Source organism: Athene cunicularia (assembly GCF_003259725.1).
Source record: "Athene cunicularia isolate RWA chromosome 10 unlocalized genomic scaffold, athCun1 chr10_part1, whole genome shotgun sequence".
Taxonomy (NCBI): domain Eukaryota; kingdom Metazoa; phylum Chordata; class Aves; order Strigiformes; family Strigidae; genus Athene; species Athene cunicularia.
Window position 1 is genome coordinate 8964738 of NW_020799112.1, and position 24726 is coordinate 8989463.

The 24726-nt window shown below is 40.9% G+C and overlaps 2 protein-coding genes across 3 annotated transcripts in view; one reads left to right on the top strand and one right to left on the bottom strand.

Annotated features, from left to right (window-relative positions):
• The first annotated feature begins 927 nt into the window (after positions 1-927).
• On the top strand, positions 928-5800 carry CALML4 (calmodulin like 4). The gene is made up of 3 exons (XM_026855872.1): positions 928-1594; positions 2256-2444; positions 5489-5800. The coding sequence occupies exons 1-3, from the start codon at positions 1519-1521 to the stop codon at positions 5584-5586; spliced, it is 363 nt and encodes a 120-aa protein (XP_026711673.1). The 5' UTR covers positions 928-1518; the 3' UTR covers positions 5587-5800.
• A 2919-nt stretch (positions 5801-8719) lies between these two features.
• PIAS1 (protein inhibitor of activated STAT 1) overlaps positions 8720-24726 on the bottom strand; it is a 37810-nt gene continuing 21803 nt past the window's right edge. The window contains exons 7-13 of one of the 2 annotated variants that reach the window (XM_026855870.1): positions 23393-23466; positions 17967-18127; positions 16082-16212; positions 15596-15773; positions 14301-14443; positions 13956-13993; positions 8720-12278 (exon numbers count right to left, since the gene is read on the bottom strand). In XM_026855870.1, the coding sequence (XP_026711671.1) occupies positions 12243-12278; positions 13956-13993; positions 14301-14443; positions 15596-15773; positions 16082-16212; positions 17967-18127; positions 23393-23466 (761 nt within the window). In that variant the 3' untranslated portion in view covers positions 8720-12242. Of the gene's footprint in view, positions 12479-13955; positions 13994-14300; positions 14444-15595; positions 15774-16081; positions 16213-17966; positions 18128-23392; positions 23467-24726 lie in introns of both variants that reach the window. The other variant, XM_026855869.1, reaches the window with a different exon arrangement.

Sequence of the window (24726 nt, forward strand, 5' to 3'; positions counted from 1 at the left end):
ACACACACACACACACACACATTTTTATATCTATAAAAACTGGAATTTCCCCCAAACAGTCTCAGTCTGGGTTTGTGCTCCCCCCCTTGCCCTCGAGGGGATCTGCTTGCTCTGAAGTCACAGAAATCTCCCCAGCTTCGTTAAGACAGCGCTGGGCACAGGCATGGAGCTGAAAACCCACCACAGACCCACACACTGGATTGCACCGAGACCTGCAGAGGTTAACCAGCACCCTCCCAAACCCACAAACATCGGCCCTGGCCAAGCTAGCAGGGACCTGGTGAAATTTCAGGTGACCATTTGCAGTACTGGAGGCTTCACATAAGATGGGAGTGAAGGCGAGGGAGGAAGAGGAAGGAGAGGGTGCAGGAAGTGCAAATTCTCATCATGGGGCACCGGGGCTTTCCCTGGGAAAGGGGACCCCTGCCTCAGGCTGGAACGAGGAAGGGTTTGCTACAAGAATGGCAGAAGAAATCTGAAAGAATAGTATTACTGCAAATCTGTTAATCTGCAGCCCCTGTGGGCTCAGCAGCTCTGCAGGACTGCTGCAGGGGAGAAGGCAGCCAGGGCAGGGGGAGGCCACAGCACCCACGGGGCGCCCAGCACCCATGCCTGCAATAAGGTCTAGGGATAGAGGAGATGAGGGTGGTTGCACCAAAACAGGCTGGTTTGTATTCCCGGGGCTGCTCTGCAGACAGGACTGTCCCTGTGCAGCACAACTTGCCCGTCAGCGTTAAGCGTGCCGAGGAGCCGCTGCGCTGGGAGCAGAGCGGGAAGGCAGGATAAGAGATGGCAGCCTTATCTAGGTCAGCTGCTAGCCTTATTTATTTATTTGAAAACTGCAAAGCCAGTGTTGGGAGGGGGAAGGGGAGAGGGCGGGCGGGCAGGCGGGGACAGTGGGAAGAGACGAGGGAGGGCGGCAGGGCAGGCAGAGGCTCTGCTATGCCTGGATCACGCAGTGACTGGCACTCCAGATGTCAAATGTCACATTATCAGTTCTTTTATTAAAAGCCAGTTAGTGGCAGGCCAAGGAGGGGCAATTACCAGACCCTGCACAGACCACAGCAGGGACCAACCCAGCATCCTCCACCACTCTTTTAAGCTCATTCCTTCAGCATCGTTTCCTACTCCCCACGAAGGCAGAGAAAGGTACTTTTTAACAGTATTCTACATATTTGGAAGCCTGACTCGACTTTCAGACTTGCTTCATTAGGGTGAAGGACCCCAATTAGCTCAGCTATTCACAATACTGAATTTTAATTGCCCTTGGCACTTTACCCCAGGGTCCTCCCACACTGTTCATCATCTTCCTTGAAACCAGACACCCCGAGCCAGACACAATACCTTTGCTGGAACCTAACCAACGCTGCCCGACTGGGCAACGGGAGAAGAAACGTCACTGGTAGATCAATGTAATCTTACATGGCATAACAGAGTTTTGGTTTTTAATTAGAGTTCAAGGAATGTTTTTCCCTGTACGACAAGAAACAAAAAGGCAAGATAAAAGCCTCCGACCTGATGGCAGTGATGCGGTGCCTGGGAGCCAGCCCGACGCCAGCAGAGGTGCAGAGGCACCTGCACTTGCACAAGATCGGTAAGCAAAGCGCAGCAGTAGCACACGAATAAAAACCACACTAGATCATAGGTTGAGAAATTCAACTTTCCTGTGGTCAGGAGGCTACATGCAAAGACAAGGAAGCTGCCTGGAGCCCAGGAGATAATATTCCCTCTCAAGTGGAACAGCCCAGGCAATACAGCTATATAACCCAGAGCAGTCACCAAAACCTAGTCTGATGTGCTGGATGGTGAACACAGTCAATCCAGCACATGGATTAAACTAGTGCCATTAAAACAGAAAAGCTTCAAGAGCAGGAGGAGGCATACCTATTGATTGTGGAGGCTAGGAAACTGTCCAGTCCAACCAGCAGAGGTAGAAGAGCACAGAAAGATATTCTTCTGCAGATATGTATAAATAAATACAAAGCACAGCACAAAGACCAAAGAACAATCATGAGATAAAGTGGGCTGGATTCAAAGTTCTGGCTGTGAGGTTTCAGAGCACAAGTCTAGCGATGCTATAAATGGGGTTTGGGTCAGGAGAAAGGCCCAAGCAGTGGCCCAGCCTGGCCCAGTCCAGGGTCAGGCAAAAGGTGCTACAGAAGGGGAACTGGCAGGGAGAGGAGGGGGGATGCTTAGGTCTGGATCCAGACTACAAAACTGAGCCACTCCTAAAGAGTCTGCTCTTATTTTTCCAGACAGAAACGCAGAGCTGGATTTCTCCACTTTCCTGAATATAATGTACAGACAAATGAAGCAAGAGGAACCCGAGAGGGAAATCCTCACAGCCTTGTCTATGATAGACAGGCAGAAGAGAGGCGTTATCACCGTTTCGGAGCTGAGAGCCAAACTTACAAGATTAGGAGAAAAGCTTTCCGAGGAAGAAGGTATTTTGCAATTCAAAGATGTATCGAATGCTCCCCCATCTTCTTATTTCCTTCCTGATTTTCCTCTGTAGTATTTATAAGCGAGCATCTGCCCCATGAAGGGCCCTGGGAGAGTGTCCGTGCCCCCAGCTGCAGGGATTCTGTAAGGAGCACACAGTGCGCTGGCAGCTTCCCAAGAGCACAATTCGGAAGAGAGGGGAAATTTTTAATTAAGATTCTTAAAAAAAAAAAAGGGGGGAAAAAAAAAGGTCTTGTTTGTCAGAAATTTTCTTCAAAGGGACACAGCAGAAGGGAATTTCCAGGAAGCTTAAAATGATCAAGACCTTTTAGACAGCAGATTTTGTGCTAGGCATTTTAGTACGCATATGAATTTTTTTAAATGCATTCCCCATTCTTCCAGCTTCCCCAGGCTGCAGGAACTGGGCCCAGCATGCAGGAAGGCAGGGCAGTGCCCTGCACATCCTCTGCCCTTGGGATGGGGTGTCCTGTCCCCTCCCTGCTCCAAACCACATCACCTTTGGGTTCTTCTCCAGCTCTCACAGAGCTCTCCCCCCTCCGACCCTGCTGCGGGGAGCAGGCTCCGGAGCTTTCAAACTGCTCACTCCCTGCCAAGATTGCGTTAGAAAAATCCATCACCGGTTTGATACAGGCAAGGAATGAGTTTTACCAGGGTTATTGGGTTTATCCGGAGCCCACTTGGCTCCTTGAGGGCGTAAGAACGGTTCTGTCTAATGTTAAAGGAGAATTTTGATTTAATCAGAGCAAGGCTGGCCAGCCCAATCAGTCACCAGCTTCACAAGTGATACAACAACAAGGCATTTCTTCCCAGTGTTTTCTTCAGTTGTTTAACTGGAATAATAGTTCAAGAAGCTATTAACATCTGAAAACACTTTCAGAGCTACTATGAGAGCTGAACAAACAGTGAAGACATGGAGACATTACCCCTAATTAAAGGCATCCTAGCAAGAACCACCGTTATATGAAGATCTGGGAGGTACGGGGGGATTTCCCATTACTTTTGAGGTACAGGCTGAGCATCTACTCTCAGCCTGTACCAAGGCACTACAGGCCCTACTGTAGGAAGGGATGCTTCTTCTCAACAAGAAATTCCCCTTTTGGCTTGACACACCAAGTCCAGCTTGCTAAACTGGTATAAATATTTGATACCGGAATAGACTCTTTCATTAGCATCTGCAATTGTTTAGTAACTACTGGCATGTACCTTCATTTACAGGGGCTCCAGAAAAGCCTTCACTTCATTTTAATTTAATGTACTTTTACCAAATGAGAATCAACACATTTTTATTCGGTTATTTTTAAATGCTCTGGGGAGAATTAATTATTTTTTGAATTTATGTCCCTAGAAGCACTTGATTACCATCTAGGTATTCTTTTTGAAAGGAAGATTAGATCTCCTGGACAGAAAGAACTGTTACTCACCTTACAGTAACAGCAGTTCGGACAATTTACCCCTCATTTACCCTACACTGCACCCAAATCCTCCTGGCAGCAGCTTCACCGGGGCAGCACCTACCCCCTGCACACACTGCCTGCAAACCAAGGGGGAAAGTCTCTCATCCAGTACCCCCAAGAACAGCAGAGAGAGGAAACAGGTTATGCTGCTCACAGAGACCTTCCACAACTATGGGCAGCAACACACACTGACCGTTCTCAACTCCACCAGATCCCTCAGCGCTGGGTCAACCTGACTCTTCAACCCCTCCAGGGATGGGGACTCCCCCCCTGCCCTGGGCAGCCCATTCCAACGCCCAACAGCCCCTTCTGGAAAGAAATACTTCCTAAGAGCCAGTCTGACCCTGCCCTGGTGCAGCTTGAGGCCATTCCCTCTTGTCCTGTCGCTTGTTCCTTGGGTCAAGAGACTCATCCCCCCTCTCTGCACCCTCCTTTCAGGGAGCTGTAGAGGGTGATGAGGTCTCCCCTCACCCTCCTCCAGACTAAAGAATCTCTGTTCCCTAAATGGGCTCTGAACACCTAGAAGGTGTCCCACTAATGAAATATCAAATGATAAATGCAGGTCCACAACCCAACAGCTTCATCTCCAACAGATCACCTGTCCCATCCCTCTGCACAGCACCCAGCCACGGGTCCAAAAGAAAACACCAACATGCTGGTGAAACTGGACACACGCTCCTCAGCATCAGCATGTACGCAAGCAAAAACCTCTTTCTTAGGCTGTGTTAGATGCCTTATCGAAGGAAACTGCTGCCCAAATCGTTATCAAATAAAAGTTGCTGAGGTTCTCTGATGTTCCAGTGCCTACCTGCTATAGGTTATGAGTAAACAAGCCAAGGAATTTGCCTCCCCTCCTGTCATCTGAAGGAAGAAGGTACTTAATTCCCAGTAGTAGCTTCATTCAGCAACATTTAATGTTACTTTCCTGTGTCATTTCTTACATACTTCTATTTTATTGATGCTATTTGACAGGAACAATACTTTTTAATGGTTTAGCTCATACAGAAGAAAGCATTTTAAGTTAGATAACTGCTGTTGCTGCCAAGGCATTCCCAAAGCTGGAATGAAAAAGCATCACTACTGCCAAGTGCCAACCGCACGGCTTTTAGGAGTATTTTCAGCAAGAGCCTTAGAGCCCCAGCTGAGAAGGTATTCTTCCCTTTCAAGTGCTAAAGGCCCGTTGATATTAACAAGTGCCACACAAATCTACTTAAAGTTGGGCACAAAATCTGCACGAGCACTTAAGTTTTGTCTGAATTGAATAGGGACAGGTTTGCTATTCAAGCCAAATAAGCCATTCATACCAAGAGTAAGCCGATTTGTTCTGAATTTGTGAATCTTTTCCACGTGGAACTCAAAGAGATGAACATCTCTGCTCCAGAAGTTCAGACATGAAAATAAAAATCGAAGTGCTGAGGGTCATTTAAAACTATAATCTGGATGGCACCTCCAACTGATCCCAGAAGTTGTTAGAAGTAATAAACCCCAAATCCTGCATTGCTCTTCTTTTGAGGATCACAACAACCCTAATACATACCACTCAAACTTCTGTTTTTCTTTTACTCTTTCAGTTGATGACCTGCTAAAAGGAGCCAAAGTTGGACCAAATGGAACAATAAAATATGAAGAATTTGTCCACACCATTTGTCTTCCTACAGTTGACTACTAAAATTCAAAGCAAGAGAAGAACCTGAAACTTATTTTGATTTCAGTTTCTTCTAGTTACTGTTTGGACTCAGGAGTCATCATTTCTCTTTAAAAATCCTTATTTTGCCTTCATGATAGTGCTTACGCTTACACAGGTTCCCACCCTATTTCTGAAGAAATGTTGTCACAAAACATGAGCTGTTACTTAAATAAATCAAATGTGACATTCCCTTGTGTAATGTGTGTCATGCTTAAAAAAAAATCAACTCATTTAAAACTGCATTTGAGTCTACAGGTTGCAGTACAAATGATAACTTGTAGTTAGGGTCTCATGGTGACTGTGTTCCAAGAAAACAGCATCACCCAGAACCATTTGATGCTTCCACACACCCAAACCCAGACATGGTTCTTTGTGTAGAAACAGATTCTCCAAGAAGCTCGACTATGTCACAACGGTGGTAAATTTAGCGTAACTATGCACAGCTCCCCAGTATTCCTCAGATCTGTGGTATGATCTGAACCAGATGTTCCCCTGTCACGAAGCTGTCAAGTTAACGGTCCCGCTTGCAGGGTGGCCGCGTCCCTGCTGACTCCCAGAGCGACAGGAGACGAGCAGCCAGCATCTCCCTAGCTCCCCGTCAGTGATGCTCACCAGCTGCAGAGGACAACTCCCGGTCTCTAAACACAGGAACAGCCTAGGATCGCTGTCTCATTCCTCCTCATCTTTCACACCTCCAACAGACAAGATATCTGTGGTGGTGTGCTTCTCGCATTATTTATTAAGGTGCGGTATCTTGCAACGTCAGGTTTCTGTGCAGTTAAAGTGCCCCTGCATTTTGAGGCAGCATGCTGAAAATGCTGTGCTTGGTAAATGTATGTGTTACCAAGTTCTGGGCTAGCTGCCCAGAACATACTCCTAGAGACAGCCTGGCAGGGAAAAAACAGAGGCCATGAAAATGCAGCTTCTCTACAACAGGAAGAAACCCACCTCATCTCTCTTGACTTTAGACCAATGAAAACCAACGTGACCCACGGCAGTCGTTACTGATCTTATTCCATTTACCTCTTGGCAGCCCTAGCTGAGGTCCTCAGACTGACATGACATTTAGAACAACGTGCAGCAGATTCTCTGGAGTCAACTGTAAATTTGCAGCGACCTGTGAAGTTCGCTGGAAGACCGTGTGCTCCTGCCACCTCTGCTGGGGCTTCTACCCACAGGCCCCCATATCCCCTCATTCCATCCCTGCCTCTCCTTCCTTTTCTTAATTCTTAATCTTAATTCTCAATCTTTATTGCTGAAACAACTCTCTGCTCAATTTTTAATTTGCAATTAAATCATTACAGCCATGGCAGATACAATGCATTTATCCCCTACTGAGGCACCCAGCACAGCCTGAACACTGCGGACTAAGGCCACCACCAAAACCATCCCACATTGCCATAACACTTGGAATCAAACAGAACTGCAGTCAGCACAAACTTGGTTATAAACTGAAAAAAACAAAGCATGAGGCAACCTTAACCCTTGCAGATCAGTAACAGTGTTTCTTGAAGGGTAAGGCTGGCATTATTCTCATGGAATATTATTACATGGGGGTAAAAAAAGCACAGATTAAATGACATGCTGAATGCTATACAAGAAATGGAAGTGGATCCAGGACGTATCTTATTTAAGACAAATGGCAGTTTTGTGCCCAACCTCCTGATTCAGAGCCAAGCTGCAGAGCCTGCAGTTCTCACAAGGCAGCAGTCCCAGACTAACCCAGTAAGCTCAGATTTGGATCCTGACTCACCAAGATACTAACCAAAGGCCCTCTGAACAGTGAAGGATCATGCTTCATAGGGAAATGAACTCTGCTCGATGTGTAACTGCCACACCTTGTGTCTGCCTGCCACATCCCTCAATTCTTATATGAGCTCTTCCTACTCTACAGACAGAAAACAAAACAAAAAGCCCCTTGTTCTGTGAAAATTAGTTACAAGCAGTTCAACACTCAGATAACACTCCAGAAAAACATTATACAGTGAAATAGTGATAGGATCCACTATAAAAAACAAGAACAGGTTCCAACTAACAGGAGAAGATAGGATTTCTCCTGTAACTCTCTTGTGAGGGTTCACAGTTAACCTCAATGTTTGGACAAAAAAAACACCTACCTTGATGCCAAGCCCTTCCGCACTCATGCCTTTCCTTCTGGAGGTCTGCCCACAGCATGCAGTTCGATTTCTGCCCCCCCTAGAGCTCTTCCAGACCTTTGCTACAGAAGTACCAGAGATGAAGGCGAGCAAAAAACCTCGGCTGCTTTGAGCATGAGCATAATTAGCTTATGAAACAAGGAGTTCATTAGAAGCATTTGTTTCCAATATGCATCAATAGCCAAATTACAAATGATCCAATACACAGCTTAATTCTTCCCTATTGACCAGAACAGTTGATTAACAAATCCTTTCAGCTGCAGACAATATAAAAGCTTGTATGTCATGGGGATTGATCAGCTCAAAATCACTGTGGATTACTCCAGAATGCATCTGTATCATAACAGGCATTACCACCCTCTCTGGGTGGGTAAACATTACCCAAATAAAAGCCAGCAGAAAGGAACCGCACTTCACACACACTCACAAAACAAAGCAGCACTGTTAGAGCTTGGGCAGACAAGTGTGAGACACTCCATGCCACAAAACATTCAGAAGCAAAGCATTCCTGTTCAAAAGGGACCTCTGCAACTCTGAGTTCACAGAAAACACCCTCCACCCCCCCACCCCCCCCTTTTTTTTCCCCCCAGGAAACACAAGGTAACTGAATGCTTTTTATTACATCTAAAGATTTCTACATAAACAGGTAACATTCAATAGGTAAACCATTTTTTTTCCAATGCATATAATAAATATTTTCACTTGGTACTTTTATACAAACTGACATTGGTCTACTATACATTTTTAAAAGTCATTTACTGGTTTGGCATGCCGTATGGAAACTAAGAGAAAGTTTTAAGGCAATGAATGACAGATTTAAATTCATGGAATTAATGGTAATTTTAATATTCTGCTTATATACATTTTTCCCTTTGTTAATTAAAACAATTAACAGCAGCACTTTTGGGGACCACCAGCAATTTTCCCTTGTTAGAAATCTAAGCTCTGTTTAAAAAAAAAAAAAAAAAAAAAAAACAAAAAGAAAAACAGTTACACTGACAAAACAAAATCTTTTCTATTTAAAATGTGCTTAAAACCCTGAAATGTTAATCTGCAACAAAGAATTAATTTTCAAAACGTTCTCCTCACAGTCCTTAGCTCTGCGTTTGGAGGCAGGTCCAAGAGAGTCCAATGAAAATCTATCAGTTATCCCGTCCTTGAAAGACTTATTGAATCCTGGCCATGGAGAGGAAAAGGGCAAGCCTGGAACTGCTGTCACATCGATCATTACAAAAGTGCTACAAAGTTTTTAACGCATGGCATCGGTTATAGTTCAGTGTGGTTTTTCATTTTCTAAAGGATGCATCAGTGACACCCTCAAGAGCGATTCACAGCCACTTCCACCCTGCTCTGCCAACAGCTACTCACCCCCCTGTACACGCAAACACATGCCCACACCCCACTCCTCCAGTGGTAGAATTTGAGGACAAGAGACCACTGGCCTAAGGATACTGAAACTCTGCAGTCTGCAGCGAAGGGAGCAGCACCACAAGCCAGGCCACCCTGGGTTGCTTTACTGCTGCTTTGATAAAACGCGAACTAATGGAGATTGAGTTTTGGAGTGACGTTTGCAGGGAATTTGTTGAGAACTCAGACTGAGACTTCTACCAAGCAATGTTAACTGTGGTCAGAGGCACAGAGAATTATCAGCTATAGAGAACACCCTAGCATGAAACAGGAATACTCACAAAGCATATGGGATTAATACCACAAAGGAGGATTTCAGAACATTTCTGTCCCTTCTTTGTAGAGCAATGAGATTTAAAAAAATGACAACAGTGAACTGAACAGCCTTCCTTCCCTTCAGGGTAACTCATGAGGAAACAGAAGACGTCATCAGCTGACCTCACTTTCCAAAAGCTAAGATAGGCATAAAGATGCCAGATTCTGTGTTACCAGACACTCGCCACATTTCATTTTATATGTGAATTAACAAGATTTTAATACCATTGTCAAAAGTGACATAAACTGCTCTTCAGGTCATCTTTAACAACACAGTCAATGGAAATGTTGCCACGATCGTCAGTAAAACAGCCACAAACTCTCCCGAATTTCTCGTAGGTATTTCAGAAGCTGGGGACACACACGCTCCCAGTTACACTGATGGCAGTCGTACTCCAGATTTACAAACTGTATTATAGCAAAGCATATGCTCTGAAGTTACCAGGTTAGTATGACTAAAATGTATGAGATATAATCCTACTGTAGGTTTAATCACTTCAAAATCAGACTGAGTTTAAAAAATAAGTATTTCCCATTTTCTATCCTTTTATTTATTTTTTTAACTGACATTTAATAAATTATAAAATTGGTGTATGGTGAAATATATATATCAGCCAGATATGTATGAAATACACATGCATGGGAAAAACTATTTAACTCACTTAACTCACACACAGAGATCTATAAATACATATATACACACACATATACATATAAACACAAACATTTGTTTTCAAAATTCAAGTCAACTATTTAGTGGCAGAGGGATGCTGTAAAAACACTAAAAACGATTTTGATGCCACATAATGTGAACCTTTCAAATAACCATACGACTGATCATACAGCAATACCTAATGCTACTTGGATTAAAGATTTTTTTTCTTTTTTTTCCTTTTTTTCCTTTTTTTTTTTTCTTTTTTAATCAATGCAAGATTTTGAGACAACTTCATAGGCAAAAGGTGGCCCTTGTCAATGCTCAAAGCAACTAACTGCAATCAACAGTTTTGGACATTAAAAATTCAGACAAGAATCTGCTAATTTTAGTATTCCTTATCTCTCTTTCCTGATAAACCTGTTACCTGCACTTTCAACGAGTTATAAAAATATTTTTCACACCAGAGGAAATACTTACTCTCTCTGACATGGACTTTGGGACACAAGAGAATCACTTCCTTCCCTCCCCCTTCTCTTACTTTAAAGAATCTCCTGAAAAACTGCATTCCAGCTATTTACACATTTCACTCTTAATAAGAACGGATCAGACCAAATGACCCATCAGTTCTAAAAAAAGATTTTCTTCTATCATGCACAACTTTAAAAAAAAAAAAAAAAAGAGAGAAAACAGGAAGTAAATATGGCTCAAAGTTCAACATATGCACACTGAAAAATTGGGGAAATAAAAAAAAAAAATAAATCACAAGGCCAAAAAGAGAAAACTGAATTTTGAAACCCACTACCCTAAGAGACTTCAATAGGTAGCAATATGTTTGAGTACATGGGCTACAGGGTGGGGCTTTTTTATTGGGTTGGTTTTTGGTTTAAGAGACTCACATTGAACATTTAATACTAATTTTGATGAATGTGAACTCAGAAGACAGTGTATCAAGACCATTATCAGCTGCACAACCATGCAATAGTGTGTTGGTGTTTGTATTTTCTTCCTTTTGTTGACAAGTTCACTTTTAAGCAGAAATTTGATCTACTGCAGCTAAAAGTAGGTTTCTCCAGACAGAACAAGATAGGCCTCAAATCAATAGGCCGTTTATACACGCATGGCTAACTTCAAAGCACAAGCAGTTCCACAAATTTAAAATTGATACATGCTTAATATTTTGCTGATTAGGATCTTAAGTTATTTTAAAAGGATTTCATAGTAAGTTCTTAGAAACAAAACCCTACAGTCCAGTGTGTCAATGCTTTTATTTGGGGCTAGATTCTATAAAAATTCTCTGTCTTGTCCCACATAAGCACAGCCAAATAACTCCTCAGCCTGAGATTTTATTGAGTCTGGCCCTCAAGAATAACTGGTGCACTAATGAGCTTGCGACATGCTTGACTAAAGCATGGAATTAAAAACAAGATTATAATCATCTGAATAGAGGGTCACAACCAGAAATGACCAAAAAAAATCCTAAAAAACCAAACCCACTCCTGAAAGGCTCTGTCCTGCAAACAGAGGGGATGCTGTGGAACAGTTTGGGTAGGGTTTATTCCACTTTAAGCATAATAAAATATGAACTAAATAAGAGGTGGGGAATTAGATTCCACCACCAAAGGTAAATGTCTCCAAGAAGAGGAAAAAACCCCCTCTCTCAAGTTTGAACTTTAGAAGTTCAGCTCCTTTCCTGTTTATTTTACAGTGAAGAAAATAATGCCATTTGTGTCCAAACTATGGGGGTAAAAAAAAGTAACTCACATGACAAATGCAGAGGTGTAAAATCTTCAGCATCCATAAAAATGAACTGAAGCTCCTTGTTTTTGTTAATTTTTTTTGTTTTGTGTTTTTTTTTTTTTTTCTTATTTTTACCAGTGAGGCCATCTTAGGTTTATATACAAAAGTAAAACTGAAAATATACTTTTGTTCTCTGTACACATAAATTTTTTTCCCTAAAAAAGGAAAAAAAACTTGTCTATGTTTCTAACATAAAGTAAAACCAAGCACAAAGATTTCCTCTGACAAGTTCATTTACTCCAAAAAATTAGTCCAACGAAATAATGTCTGGTATGATACCAAAGATAGACGCCGTGTCCGTGCTGCTCCTACTTGCAACTGGATGACCATGATTCTCTCGCAGGCTGTTGGAGGAAACAAGACTGCTGTTACTGCCACTATTGCTACCATTTGTGGCTGGCAGAGAACTGCTTCCTCCTGCATTTAGCTGATCGAGAAACATCTGAGATGAAGTGTATGGGAAAAAACGAGAGTGTAAGAGTTCTTGATCATCTGATGCGGAAACTGCCGCAGCTGCAGCAGCAAGAAGGGATGTGTTGTAATGCTGGGGGGAAAAACAACATTTTCAAGTTACATTTCAGACACCATAGTTTTGATTCAGACCAGCACAAAAGAAGGTATTTGTAAGCTAAAGCTCTTGACAGCTTCTGGATTTCACACCAGCTAGTCTACTAAACCTTTCTGTAAATTAAGTAGACCGATGCTGTGAACTTTTATCTCTGCAGCCCCTGATTTCTGAAGCCAAAAGAAACTGGAAATACTAGTATTAGTAAGAACAAACACCAGAAATGCAAAAGTATCGCAAGACACCCAAAACAGTAAGAGCAAGAAGCAGCACTCTTTTACCTCTTCAAAAAATCCCTTGGTGGAAAAATTCCCCCAAATTCAAAGAAACATTTTGCCATCCCTCTCCTCTGCTCAAAAGTCACAGAACAACCAGAGCTGGTGAAACTATGTGCTAATCACTGTTGGTGGAGGAAAGCACACTTCTGCAAAAAATGCGTTTAGAAAGAGCACACTTAGTCCCATGAGATGGCAGCGAGGGCTGTCCCAGGTTACATGCTGCTGGGCAGCCTTGACAGTCAAGAACTTCAGCTATCAAGAATCAGAATTTAAATACAATCTCTCTGTAGGGTAATTTTGCTTTTGATGTTTCTTTCCACTATGACAAAACATACGTGAAGGCTATTCAGCCTTGTTCCCCAATGTTTATGCACTGGTATAATTGTGCCGTAACAGTGTAGCATCAGACTTTCGCATTACTTGTTTCAGAATAATTCTCAAATCTGTGTTTTACTGAATATCAAGATAGCTTTTCTGAATCCAAATTCCACAGGGCAGGCTCTGGTCTTAAATATGATATGAAAGTTTTGCTCTGCATTTAGTGCAATTCCCCTAATTTGCAAAACAGACATGAAGGGACAAAGGGCAGGTGTGCCACCCCAGTCCCCTTCTTTTCTCCAAGGCACAGGAGGAAAAATTATCAAGTGGGAGGACTTGCCACCACATACTCCTTTTGAGAATGATCTGCTTAGTTTCAGATCTAGCCCATTTCAGTATTTACATAAAGGTGGCAAACACAATGTGAACAGGCACACAGCCTCAGAAAGAACAGAGAGCTGCCCCTGCCTCCCCAAATTGCCTAAAGGACTGTCAAGTGTCCCAGTGGTGGGGCCCAGCATCAGCAGACAGCCAAAGTCAGACCTCAGGTCTGAAAAACTAAGGAGATGGCTGGTGTACCTTCAGCCACAGCCAAGGGTCATTCCACACCACCACAGTGGCTGACTGAGTTTAACCCTTGGGAACTGGAATGTTTATCTTTTGTTATGCCTTATCCTACACCTGTATTTAGAAAAATGCTTATGTTTGGTCACAGTTTCTATGTGTATAAAATAGAGCTGCAGCCTGCCTGCATTCACACCTACATCATACATCTGCTCCCTTCTCGCCTATACACCCATGCCAGCAAGTCCTTCTCAGAAAACAGTATCTGCCACATGACTTGATTTTCTTTGACTTACCTGATTGTCTCCCGACAGGAAAGGGAAGAAATCTAAACCTGTAAAGAGCCAAAGAAAAAAAATAAGCTTCTCAAAACATAAAAGCACCTATTTTGAAATAAAACCAGTGTAATACTGAGGACACTTCAGATTCTCTTCACTACCGGAGTTTGCAGAACACTCAACCTTTTAAATCCTTAAGATATTTTAGGGTTTGGGGTTTTTTTTAATAGCATCTCATCCTCTGTGGATGCAAAATAATATTTTGCACTACTGGACTGTCAAATGACTGCATGTTGAGATCCTTTTACAAGTTATTATTGCTTAGAGAGCTGTACATACAACTATGAACAGTCAGAAGCTCACCTTGTAAGTCGTAAGGCATAGGGGTCATATGGAATGGATGCCTGTAGTCTTGGATAAGTGATGTATTGATGTAGCTGGTGTCAACAGCAGGAAGGCTTGGTGTTCTTGACACAGGAGATGCTTGATGGGGTAAATTTAAAATGCTGGAAGAAATGAAGGCTTGTTACAAGTGTAAAATATAGTCTTGGTTTTAATGCTAAAAGAACAGCGTCTGAAGATTTCTATTGCTGTCCTATGCAGACTATGCCTATTTTCAAACCACACAAAGTCAATCTCCCAATAAGCATTATGAACTTCATGGCAGGCATGCAACAACTCCCCTACTAAATTTCAGAGCTTTGCTAGAAAATATCACAGTGCTACAGCACCCCGAAGAGCCTGGTAGGGACTGGAAGGGGGGCAGGGGGAAGGGGGGGGGAGGGGTAAGAGCCATGAGCATCACACATTCCCCTAGCTTTCTTCTCACAATGACATTTTATCAGAAAAGTTAATTCTGTCCAAGACAGTTGAAGTTTAGCAAAATGAAAAGCAAAGGAAAGATCAGTCTCAAGCAGCAGAAACTGATGACTCACTATAAATGCTATTGGGATCTCTGCTATAAATACTCGTAAGACAGGACAAGACAATCCTAAAGGTATACTGAACCCCCAAAAAGCATATAAATCTGTGTAACACCACAACATTTATACTCCACAAGGTAATTAGCAACGGAAGACAGCTAAAGAGGTCTTGATGAGGTTTAAGTGATCACCAAATCATTTACACTACTGAAGTAGCAATCACTTCAACAACGGGATCCCTTCGGTTTAGACTCAGTTTTCATTCCTACATGTTTATGTAAACAGGGTGCTTGGCTACTTAGGAGTAATCAGGTTATTTTGGCATTCTTTATTACTATGCTACTGGCAATAACCACTGCAAAACCCACACACTCCCATACCACACCCATGTTTCTCATTGCTCTCTCTCTCTCCCCATGTGCTGCTTTTATACTTCTCTATGGAAGAAAACCATTTCCAGATCTGCAAAGAAGTACTTCTAAGCCACAACCTTTTGCATCATTTTATACTAATTTTCACAAATATAAATGAAAAACTGTATCACGTTACACAACTCAAAGTTGTTGTTCCAGTCGTCTTGGGCCTTGTGACCTGAGATCAAATCAATTTGCTATAAACTACTAAATCAGCATATAATATAAATACAGAACTTTCTAGACATGATTTCTTTTGAAAGTTACTATTCCCCATTATGAGTATATTCTCTCTGCATTGGCCTGTATATTTTATTCTCACCCCTTGTTATTTAATGGTGATGCTGGAGATATGGAAGGACAGCTTCTCTTTGCAGATGGTTCTTCCTCCTCTTCATCTGATGAGCTGTCAATGGTTAAATCAATCACTTCTACTTTCTTGTTTTTATTTGACTGCTGGTGAGAAGACACCTGATGTTCCAAGGAAGAGCTTATGCATCCTATACAAAATAAGTCAACATTTTAAGCTGTAGCTTACAACACTACAATCATCATAACATCACAGTTTATTATATGCCTTCATAAATAAAGCTACCACTTCGAATAAAAGACAGCAAAATCACATAACAGTGATAACTTAAAAGTACCACCAGCCCCAAACAGGTATTATTCAGTATTTCACACAAATGATCATTAAAAGAGCCAAACACACAGGCAAAAAGGAGCCTTTTGAAAAGTTAAAGGAACATCAATACTTAACAGTTCAACAGTATAATGTTCAGTCCATACACCCCAAACCATGCCTTACCATCAACTCCGTTGTAAGATGCAGTTACTTCCTGCACTTCCTTCTTCGATCTCATAGGGGCCCATGATCCATCCTCCTTAAACTGAATTTCATCACAATCTGTACAATACTTCAGGATTTCCATGAACAACCTGTCAATCCAAAACACTTCATATCAGTTCTCAAGAGCCTAACTCCTTCCCCCCCAATATCATTAATAGTCGGTGTAAGTAAAAAGAGTCGAAAGCTTTCATTGTTCTACCCTTCTCTCATCTGCTTCCTTCATAAAAAGGAGTCACTGATAAATTTAAAATATTATCTAAAATAAAAATCTGCACACTCACTTAAAAAAATGACAAAGGTGGAATCCTGCAGAGCTCATGACACAGAACTCTCAATTTCCCAAAATAAAGAAGAATGTGAACTAGCATTTAAAAAAATAATCTTCTTAAATATTGTGAAAGATAAATATGGGAAACTGAGAAAGCCTGTATCTTAAAGGAGTCGATATAGCTGAGTATAAGGACTAATATTTTCTGAAACCTCTTCACAAGCAAAAACTTCCTAACAGAAGCTGAGCACGGGAATATAAACTTGCAGCCTCTTCTCCTAGCTGTGTCTCCTAAAACTTTTGGGATCCTGGCATCACATCACTCCCAATGGGAATTCCAACTTTTGACCAAGACTATTCATGTGGTTCTGCATAGGAAAGAGCTTTGCTTTAATTAGTAAGAAAGTTCACTCTTTCCCAGACTGAAACATTTTCTAGAAATAACCTTCTCTTTGGGATGCTGTAATTATATCACCTAATCTTCAACATCTGCACCTGGCAACACAAGAAGAAATAAGGAAAATGCATTGTTTTAATTATTACTGCACTTAGTCTTCACTATTTTAGGCTGAAACCTAGAACAAGGAACCCCACAGTTCTTTGATCCAAAGCAGGGGACCTGTAAATTGTGGGGTGCATGAACCCAAAGCAGCCTGTGTGAGGCCCAAGTGTCTCTTCAAGGGCTTTTTTGCAAGGCCTTCAAGAGGATCCCAAGCAACTTTATGCTTCCCTGGCAGGCCACCAAAATGAAGTACATACTCATTAAAAAAAGACTCAATCATTTATAAGGTTGTTTTCTGAGGTTCTGTTCATTGTAGGGTTTTTAGTTTTTCTTTTTAGGGTTTTGTTCGTTGGTTGGTTGTTGGTAAAACATTCTAAGAGTATTCTCAGAAGACTACTTGTTCTCTTCCTTCATCACACTTTGGAAAAAAGATTCCTGTCTAAGGAATTAAAATGCAAACCCAAGAACACACGCTTGGCATTTCTTCATGGAGACCAATAACAGGTTGATTTATTTATTTAATGTTTTGTAGGTAGGCAGTATCAGGGAATCAATCGGTGTCGCTTTCTATATATAGCAACTCCCAAAGTGTGAAATTGTACATGGAACTGTACATGCATGTAGGGAGTGGCAGTATTTATTTGATCAAACATGAATGTCTGCTAACAACGATGCCTGATTTGTGCAGTAGAAAGAAAAGACAACATGTGTTGGTTTCACCTAAGGATCCATCACTCTGGAATACTGGAAAAAAAACAAACCAACAAACACCAAACAAAACCACAACTGTTTTAGGCAGGATAGATCAAAAACTGACCAAGGATTGGAAGGAATACCTTTCATTATTATTAACTTTAACAGTTTGATGACCACAGTTCTTCTAGAATACTGAATGAAGAGGTACCTGGTTAGAAATTCTTCACCAACAGCAGGGAAATGAAAGGATGTGGTAACTTAAACCAGGTCACAGACAGATCACCAAGATTTCAGAGCCCTGCATGCTGTGCAGCACAAGAACAGTAAAAGCAGAGAGTGTAAGGTATATCCTTCATTTTGATTCCAGTTTTACTTACCCATCAATAATGAGATGTTCATAGGGAGCTTTCTTGTCACAGACAGGGCAAACCCAGGTTGGTTTCTTTTCATTCATTTGAATATACAAAGTGGCGTCAAAACACTGCAGGTGTGAACAGGTCAAGGCCCTGCATGGTATAGTTAGCCGCATTTTACCAAGCTTTAGGAGAGAAAAAAACCCCAAGATTACATCATCTTAGTATTAAATTAACAAACAGCTTTTCCGTCTTAAAAGAGACAGACAGGTTGAGTTTTACTCCAGAAAGAACTCTCACAAATCCAAGTTTTGATGAAAATACACGCCACATACACTGTTCCATCTTTCCTGTAGGTTTGATTATTGCATAAAAGAAAAAGTTACTAAAAATCACATTTTCAACTACATTTGATCAAGGAAACTGAAGACTGCATCCTTCCATATTCTTGTACCAAAATACAGAGTCCACTGAGCACCTGTAACATACCAATGTCCTGGACAAACCTCAAAAAATAATTCTTCTTCATAAGGATTTTAAAAGCTGATGAACGTGGTTGGACTAGATTCTCTTCAAGGTCTTTTCCAACCTAGATGATAATTCTGTGATTCTGTAACATGGGTCAGTCCTCTCCTATGCACTCCCAGCTAAAGTGTGCACTCCAGCTGCTGCCTGCCTCTCAGTCATCAGGGCACTAGTTTAACTTTACAAGAAGCCAGCATATACAAAATGCATTTCCAGGATTATGGATCATTTCCTGATGTGTTTCTCTAACTCCATCATTTTCATCACTTTCTCCACAGAACTGTCAGAAAGTGACTACTCACAAAGTAAGGCACACCTGTTAACTATTAAGAAACTATTTTATACTCCTCCTGCTGCTATTAACACCCCTGCTATGTATATAGTTGTGAGCTAACCTGAAATTTTGCTGCCTTTTTCTTGTGTAAAATACAAACAGCTGACTATCCCCTATAATACCATCATATCTTTGCAACACTACAGAGGGCCTGCAGATGTTAACGGAAGATGTGACAGGAGAAAATGAGTTCTAAAGTACACTTTCAGATGGGGACCATCCTTTCCTTCAAGTCTGTAGAAAAGCCAGGTGAGTGAGGTTTTGCAAGCCAGCACAAAGCTTCCACAAGTTTAATACAAAAAGCACAGCCAGGTGCTTAAACTGAGCAGATAACATAGGAGTGCTGAACACAGTGAGCGTTTAGGCTGAACTGTGCAACAGGAGTATCTTAGTTTGGACTGGATAAATCAATGTTAACCCAAACCATAAAACATTAACATATGATTACACTGAATGCTAAATTGATTAGACAGTGAAAGGCGTTTCATACTAATCTGGAATAAAAAAAGTTTCTGCTCCTCAAAAACCACCAAGCAGCTGTGTTCTGGCAAAGGGCTTACGCTGCAGTTCAGGAAAGGCATTAACTGACCACACTAAAAGTAAAAAGTAGGAATGTCTAAACAAGACTTTTTCCACATTAAAAAACAACAAAACAATAACCTATTAAGAACTATTTATGAGTATTTTGAAGTTATACATATTTGACTAAAATATGCACAATGACTTCATTTGAAAACCTTCAGCCAACTCTAGCAGTGGATAGTAGGAGGAACTGTTTTTAGAACGGCTTAAGCAAGCACCGTGGTCATGCATACTGATTCTGAGCAATACAAGATGGGTGCCACAGGATGGCACTCAATCTCAGAATATCAGAAAACTAAAAACAATATCAAGAACAAAGGCTCTACTCACAGTCCACTACTTCCTCCATGATGCTTTTTTTTTTTTTTTGGCGTCCCCCGTAAGCAGAAATCCCTCCACCCCATTCCCAGTAAATTCAGCTAGACTGCAGGATTTTGCTTATTTTTCTTCCCTCTGGCTCTCAGTCACTGTCACAAACCTCACCAACAGATGGGAGGGGAGCAGTAAACTCCCCGGGGAGCCTACAGTGATGGTGCTGGAGAGCTCAGACAGCAGGAGGTGCTGTATGTGCCATGTGTTTGGCATCCCCTCCCCCAAAATCCATGACCAAGCACATTATTTCTATCACATAATCAACCCCCAACAAAGCAAGGCCCCCTGATCCATGTCTGTTATGAATTCTTATCTCCCAGATGGTAGGTCAATGGCTCATTTGTCTTCTGGGCACAGTAAGTCTCCTAGCTTGTCAAGGATCAAGAGTAAGGGTACCAGAGATAAAACCTGGATGCTTCAATGTGATGCAAAATAAAAATAAGGAAGGTTGAAGAGACAAGCTGCATGAAGAACATAAATACCTGTCTCCTGACTAAAAAAGCAGATTCAAACCAGAAACATTTTCACAAGCTTTTGGTATAAAAACTGTGGCTCCAATTTCTAAGCAGCAGTCAGATCTAACCGAAGCCACACATGTGCAGCTAGAATCAGCGTACTCAGCGTTAACAAGTTGAGGTCTCCTTTCCCATTTTTGGCATTGAACCTTCTGGATCAGCTCTGCCATACTGGCCAAGCTATGTCAGAATTGACAAAAGGTCATAAAAGAAGGGAGGCATCCCAACTTTTGAAAAAACTGTGTTTCCCAACACTGTTACTTGTTTTGATTCCTGCCTGTACACAGCCAAAGAAACACTGCATTAATTTATTTTACAACCATACAAAACACTGCTATCTTTTCATGCTAAAAAAATAAGCACCCAAAACAGGAGTTAAGGATTTGTAAACAAAGCTTCACAACCTACACTAAAATGCTAGATTTGGAGTTTTTGTTCAGTTAATTATTTGGTCCGGCTGCAGAACCTGTGGATTTATTTATTTTTATTTCAAGGGAAAAAAAGAACATTAATTCAAGTGTCATCTTGAAGTACAGACTCAGTCCAGCCTATTTGCCTGCTGTATCTTGGACAGATTCAGCCAATAGTTAAGGACAGCTTTTTCTCTGTACTCCACGGTCTCAGAGGGAGACCAGGCCTCTGTGCTAAAAAAAGCTCAGCAGCAATCCAAAACAAATTCAGAGGAAGCTGCCTCACTCTGTAATTTTTTGAGGGCAAAATAAAGGTTATACAGTCTAACCCTGTCATGCCCATTCAGAGATGCAATACACACGAGAATTACACCCATAGCAAATGAGATGGGAGAACAGCATCCTCACATTAAAAGAGATGAAAATGCACCATTCCTTAATTTTTGGTTCTGTTGTTGGAGATCAAATCACATTTTCAGTGCGTACTTTCAAAGCATACACTGTCCATTCAAACATTAGAAAGTAAGCACAAAATATTTATGGAAAAATTCTCCCCGAGCCAAATGCTTATCCATTAGCAAGTAAAAATATGGAGGCTATGATAAAATTGCACAGGCTGAATCGTGCCCATACCCTTTCTATTCATAGGACAGGTTGAAAGGTGCAGTCTCTGTCCCAATGAGCTTTGCAATGACGGATTATTCCAAGAGCTACTGTGAAATCAGAGAGTACTGAATGAGGAACATACTGGAAAAAAAAAGCCGTGTGCACATTTTGTAGACATTATTAAAATGACACAGAGACAAATATGCTCAAAATAATCTGCTATAGACTTTGTTTTGTATGTCTATCAGAAAGTAGTAAATTTTAAAGAGGAAATACCGACAAAGGTAGGACTTCTGAAAGAGCTATATCCTAATGTCCAACTACTGTTTTTATTTTACCCTTGGCAGAACTCTGGGAAAGTAAAACAGAATTTGACATCTTTAGCAAACTTGCCATCCTAAAAGCATTATTGTAGAGGATTTTCCTGTTCTAATACCAACTCATCTGAATCACAGTGATCAAAAAATACATCTAAAAGCACTGCAGAAGAACTTTCATCAGCAATGGAAGCAATCAGGATAAACAGAAGAGCAACATAACTGCCTGACGGGGCAGTTTTTTTGACAAATCAAGTATAACTGAAGATCTGCAATTCCAGAAGATACACGAAGATTCATTTAATGAATTAACACGTAGGCACTTCTAAACTCTTACAGCCATTTAGTTCCTGCTAACGGATTACTATTTTTGTCTGTATTGGTAACTAATTTTAAGTGGTTAAGAATACTGTGCCTAAAGAATGACAAAAAACACAACGGCACTATCGTGCTTTCTAGAACAACAAAGTACTAACAGCACAACAAAATTCAACTGTAACAACTCAGCAAAATAAGCTGACAGGTGTGGACCCAAAATACTTCAGCCTTCCAAATCTGCAGCAGTTTCGATGTGACACATAAATTCACAGGTCTGTAAAATTACAGGATATGAGGTTTACAGATCAGGATTTGATTTTGTAAATACAATCCTCATATCTTTCTTACAGCTGAGTTTTATCTTCCTTATAAATGTTTAGTTATTGTTTAGTTAGCATCAATGTTGATATGGAGAAAGTCTTAAGATTCAAGACCATGAAAATACCACGTTTAAAGATTTACAATTGCCTTTTTATATATTTTACATATATAAAAAGTAACCACAATGTCAATTGTGCTTTTTACAAAGCAAAGCTTATATATCTAAAAGTTTATCTTTACAGTTGTAAAGAATGTATTTAATAACTTGAGAAATAAGTTTCAATTTCGCAAGAATAAAGTCAGTTTTCTCCTTTAGATGTCAAAACTGAAAATTTTGTGTCAAGCTTGAGCAGACTGAGCCAAACCAGGAAACAGATGTATCCTTAATCTTGAAAAGAGGTTAAAAAGTTATACTGCAGTAAAGATACTGTGTCAATCAATACAGAGAGCAGCTATGCTGAAGGTGCATGGTACTTGAAACAAGAGCACTAAATCCCAAAGATTAAAAAAAGTGCACATAATAGTAGTATTGTGCAGTTTACCAATGACAGCTTAAAGCGAGGTATAAACTACTGCTTATCTCTGCATCTACTTGTTTAAAAAACAATTAGGTCAAGATACAGTGCATCTCTGCCTCTTCCACATTCTTTGAAACTGTATTCTCCCACTTCAAATTTGGAACAAATTTTGTTTGAACCACCTCTAGGGCACTGCTCTGTTTTTAATCTAAGATTATTAAATACTCAAAGTATACACATGCATATCATTGACTCATTTAAAAGACACTCAATTCTTTGGCTGCAGACACTAGCTGAAGAGCTACTTTTAATCGTCAGATTCACCTACCTTACCACTGAGACTGGTTTTATCGTAATCAAGGACCCAAACTACACACTGAGATGATCTAGTGACAGATTTAAATGTATGTTTACATTTAATTTTGAATAGCATTTTCAAGTTAACAGAATACCGATTTTCTCAGGGGTGTATAACGTGCTTAAGCACAGTGACAGATAACTTCAGCACTGGATCCTGCCTCCACAAAGTTAACACACAGGTAAACATAAGCTAACCTCTACCAAATGCATATCCCAGAACAGCCACATTTTGATCAGAATCAGTTTTGAGCGAATAAAAAAAACCCACTTACTGGACAAAGAAGAGAGACTCTTAAGCTTGTTGTCGCTATTTCACTGTCTGGATCGGCAGTCAGTTTTTCTTTAACTGTTATTTGAAAGAAGAAAAGGTTTCATTTACAGTTGCTTTAAAACACAAATTGGATGACAGAGAAATAAAACAAGTCTGAAACTGTGTGCTAAACTTTCAATTTTCCATATTTACTGGAAGCAAGCAGCAGTGACTATTGTTTTAGACTCACAAAGTAAATGTAACATAAGCAGTCTTTACTCTCTAGAAAGATCATAAACAACAAGATTTAAGAAAGCCAAAAGCAGGAAAAGCTCATCTTAAACCAAGATCTCTAAAAAATGCATTTATACAGAGGTGTCTCTTTTCATATACACGCAACTTTGTACTTGACAGTTATTTAAAATGTACCAACAAGATGAGCCACACTGACTTGACTGTTAAATTCAAGCCCATTAAAAAGATGTGTTAGTAACTCTCACATGGACAAGCACCACTGTAAACCTCTGAAATACTCACCAAGCAATCCTCTGATTTAAAATTGAAGAGCAAATTTAGAAATAGGGAATCAGAAGTACCCTGACAAAACCTGAGTTTTAAATAACTGCAGTATTAGCACTGCACAAGTCTTTCATCTCTACCCATCCTCTACTTTTTAACAACTGTTTATAAACAGCCATTGGTTAAGTGAACAAGTCGGTTCCACGTTCTTCCTGCTCCATGAACCTGATCCACACCCTCTTTCTCACTTTGTGTACACAGAGCAGTAGCCACCTGGAAACCCTCTAGATTTTTGTGCATTTAAATCATCACACTGCATTAGCACAAGCAAATGCCCAGCACTATATGCCACTGGCTTTGTAGCACTTACTGGTGGACTAATTTCATCCCTTCTGGAGAAGGTCCTGTGCTATGTACAACACACCCATTATCTGAGAATTAAAAGAGTATGACCAACAGCTGCCGGGTGTTGGTATTTTTGCCCTCTCTCTGACAAGGAAACATGCAGCAGTTTTTGCTTGCATTTTTATTGTACAAACTTATACCAACACATACTTGTCAGAGAAAACAATAAAGCGGCAAACCTCACGCTTCATTTGGAAGGGGGATGGGAGGAGTACTGTGCTAGACACTGTCTCTCCAGGAGCTCACTCCACCATACCGTGCCAAAGGAACAAAAACTGCGTTGATGGAGACTTTCCTCCAGCATGTCAGCATCAAGGTTCAGTATCAGGCAGTTAGTTCAGCTTGCCTGAGGTACTGAATTACCAGTTAACTATATAAATACAGTTGTTCTGTTCTGAAGAAACAAAGCCAGTATGGCTGAAATGAAAGAGA

Coding starts and splice junctions, on each gene's coding strand:
- CALML4 (XM_026855872.1), top strand. CDS start 1,519: ATGGCAGTGATGCGGTGCCTGGGAGCCAGCCCGACGCCAGCAGAGGTG. Junction 1,595..2,255: donor CCTGCACTTGCACAAGATCG/GTAAGCAAAGCG, acceptor TTATTTTTCCAG/ACAGAAACGCAGAGCTGGAT. Junction 2,445..5,488: donor AAAGCTTTCCGAGGAAGAAG/GTATTTTGCAAT, acceptor TTACTCTTTCAG/TTGATGACCTGCTAAAAGGA.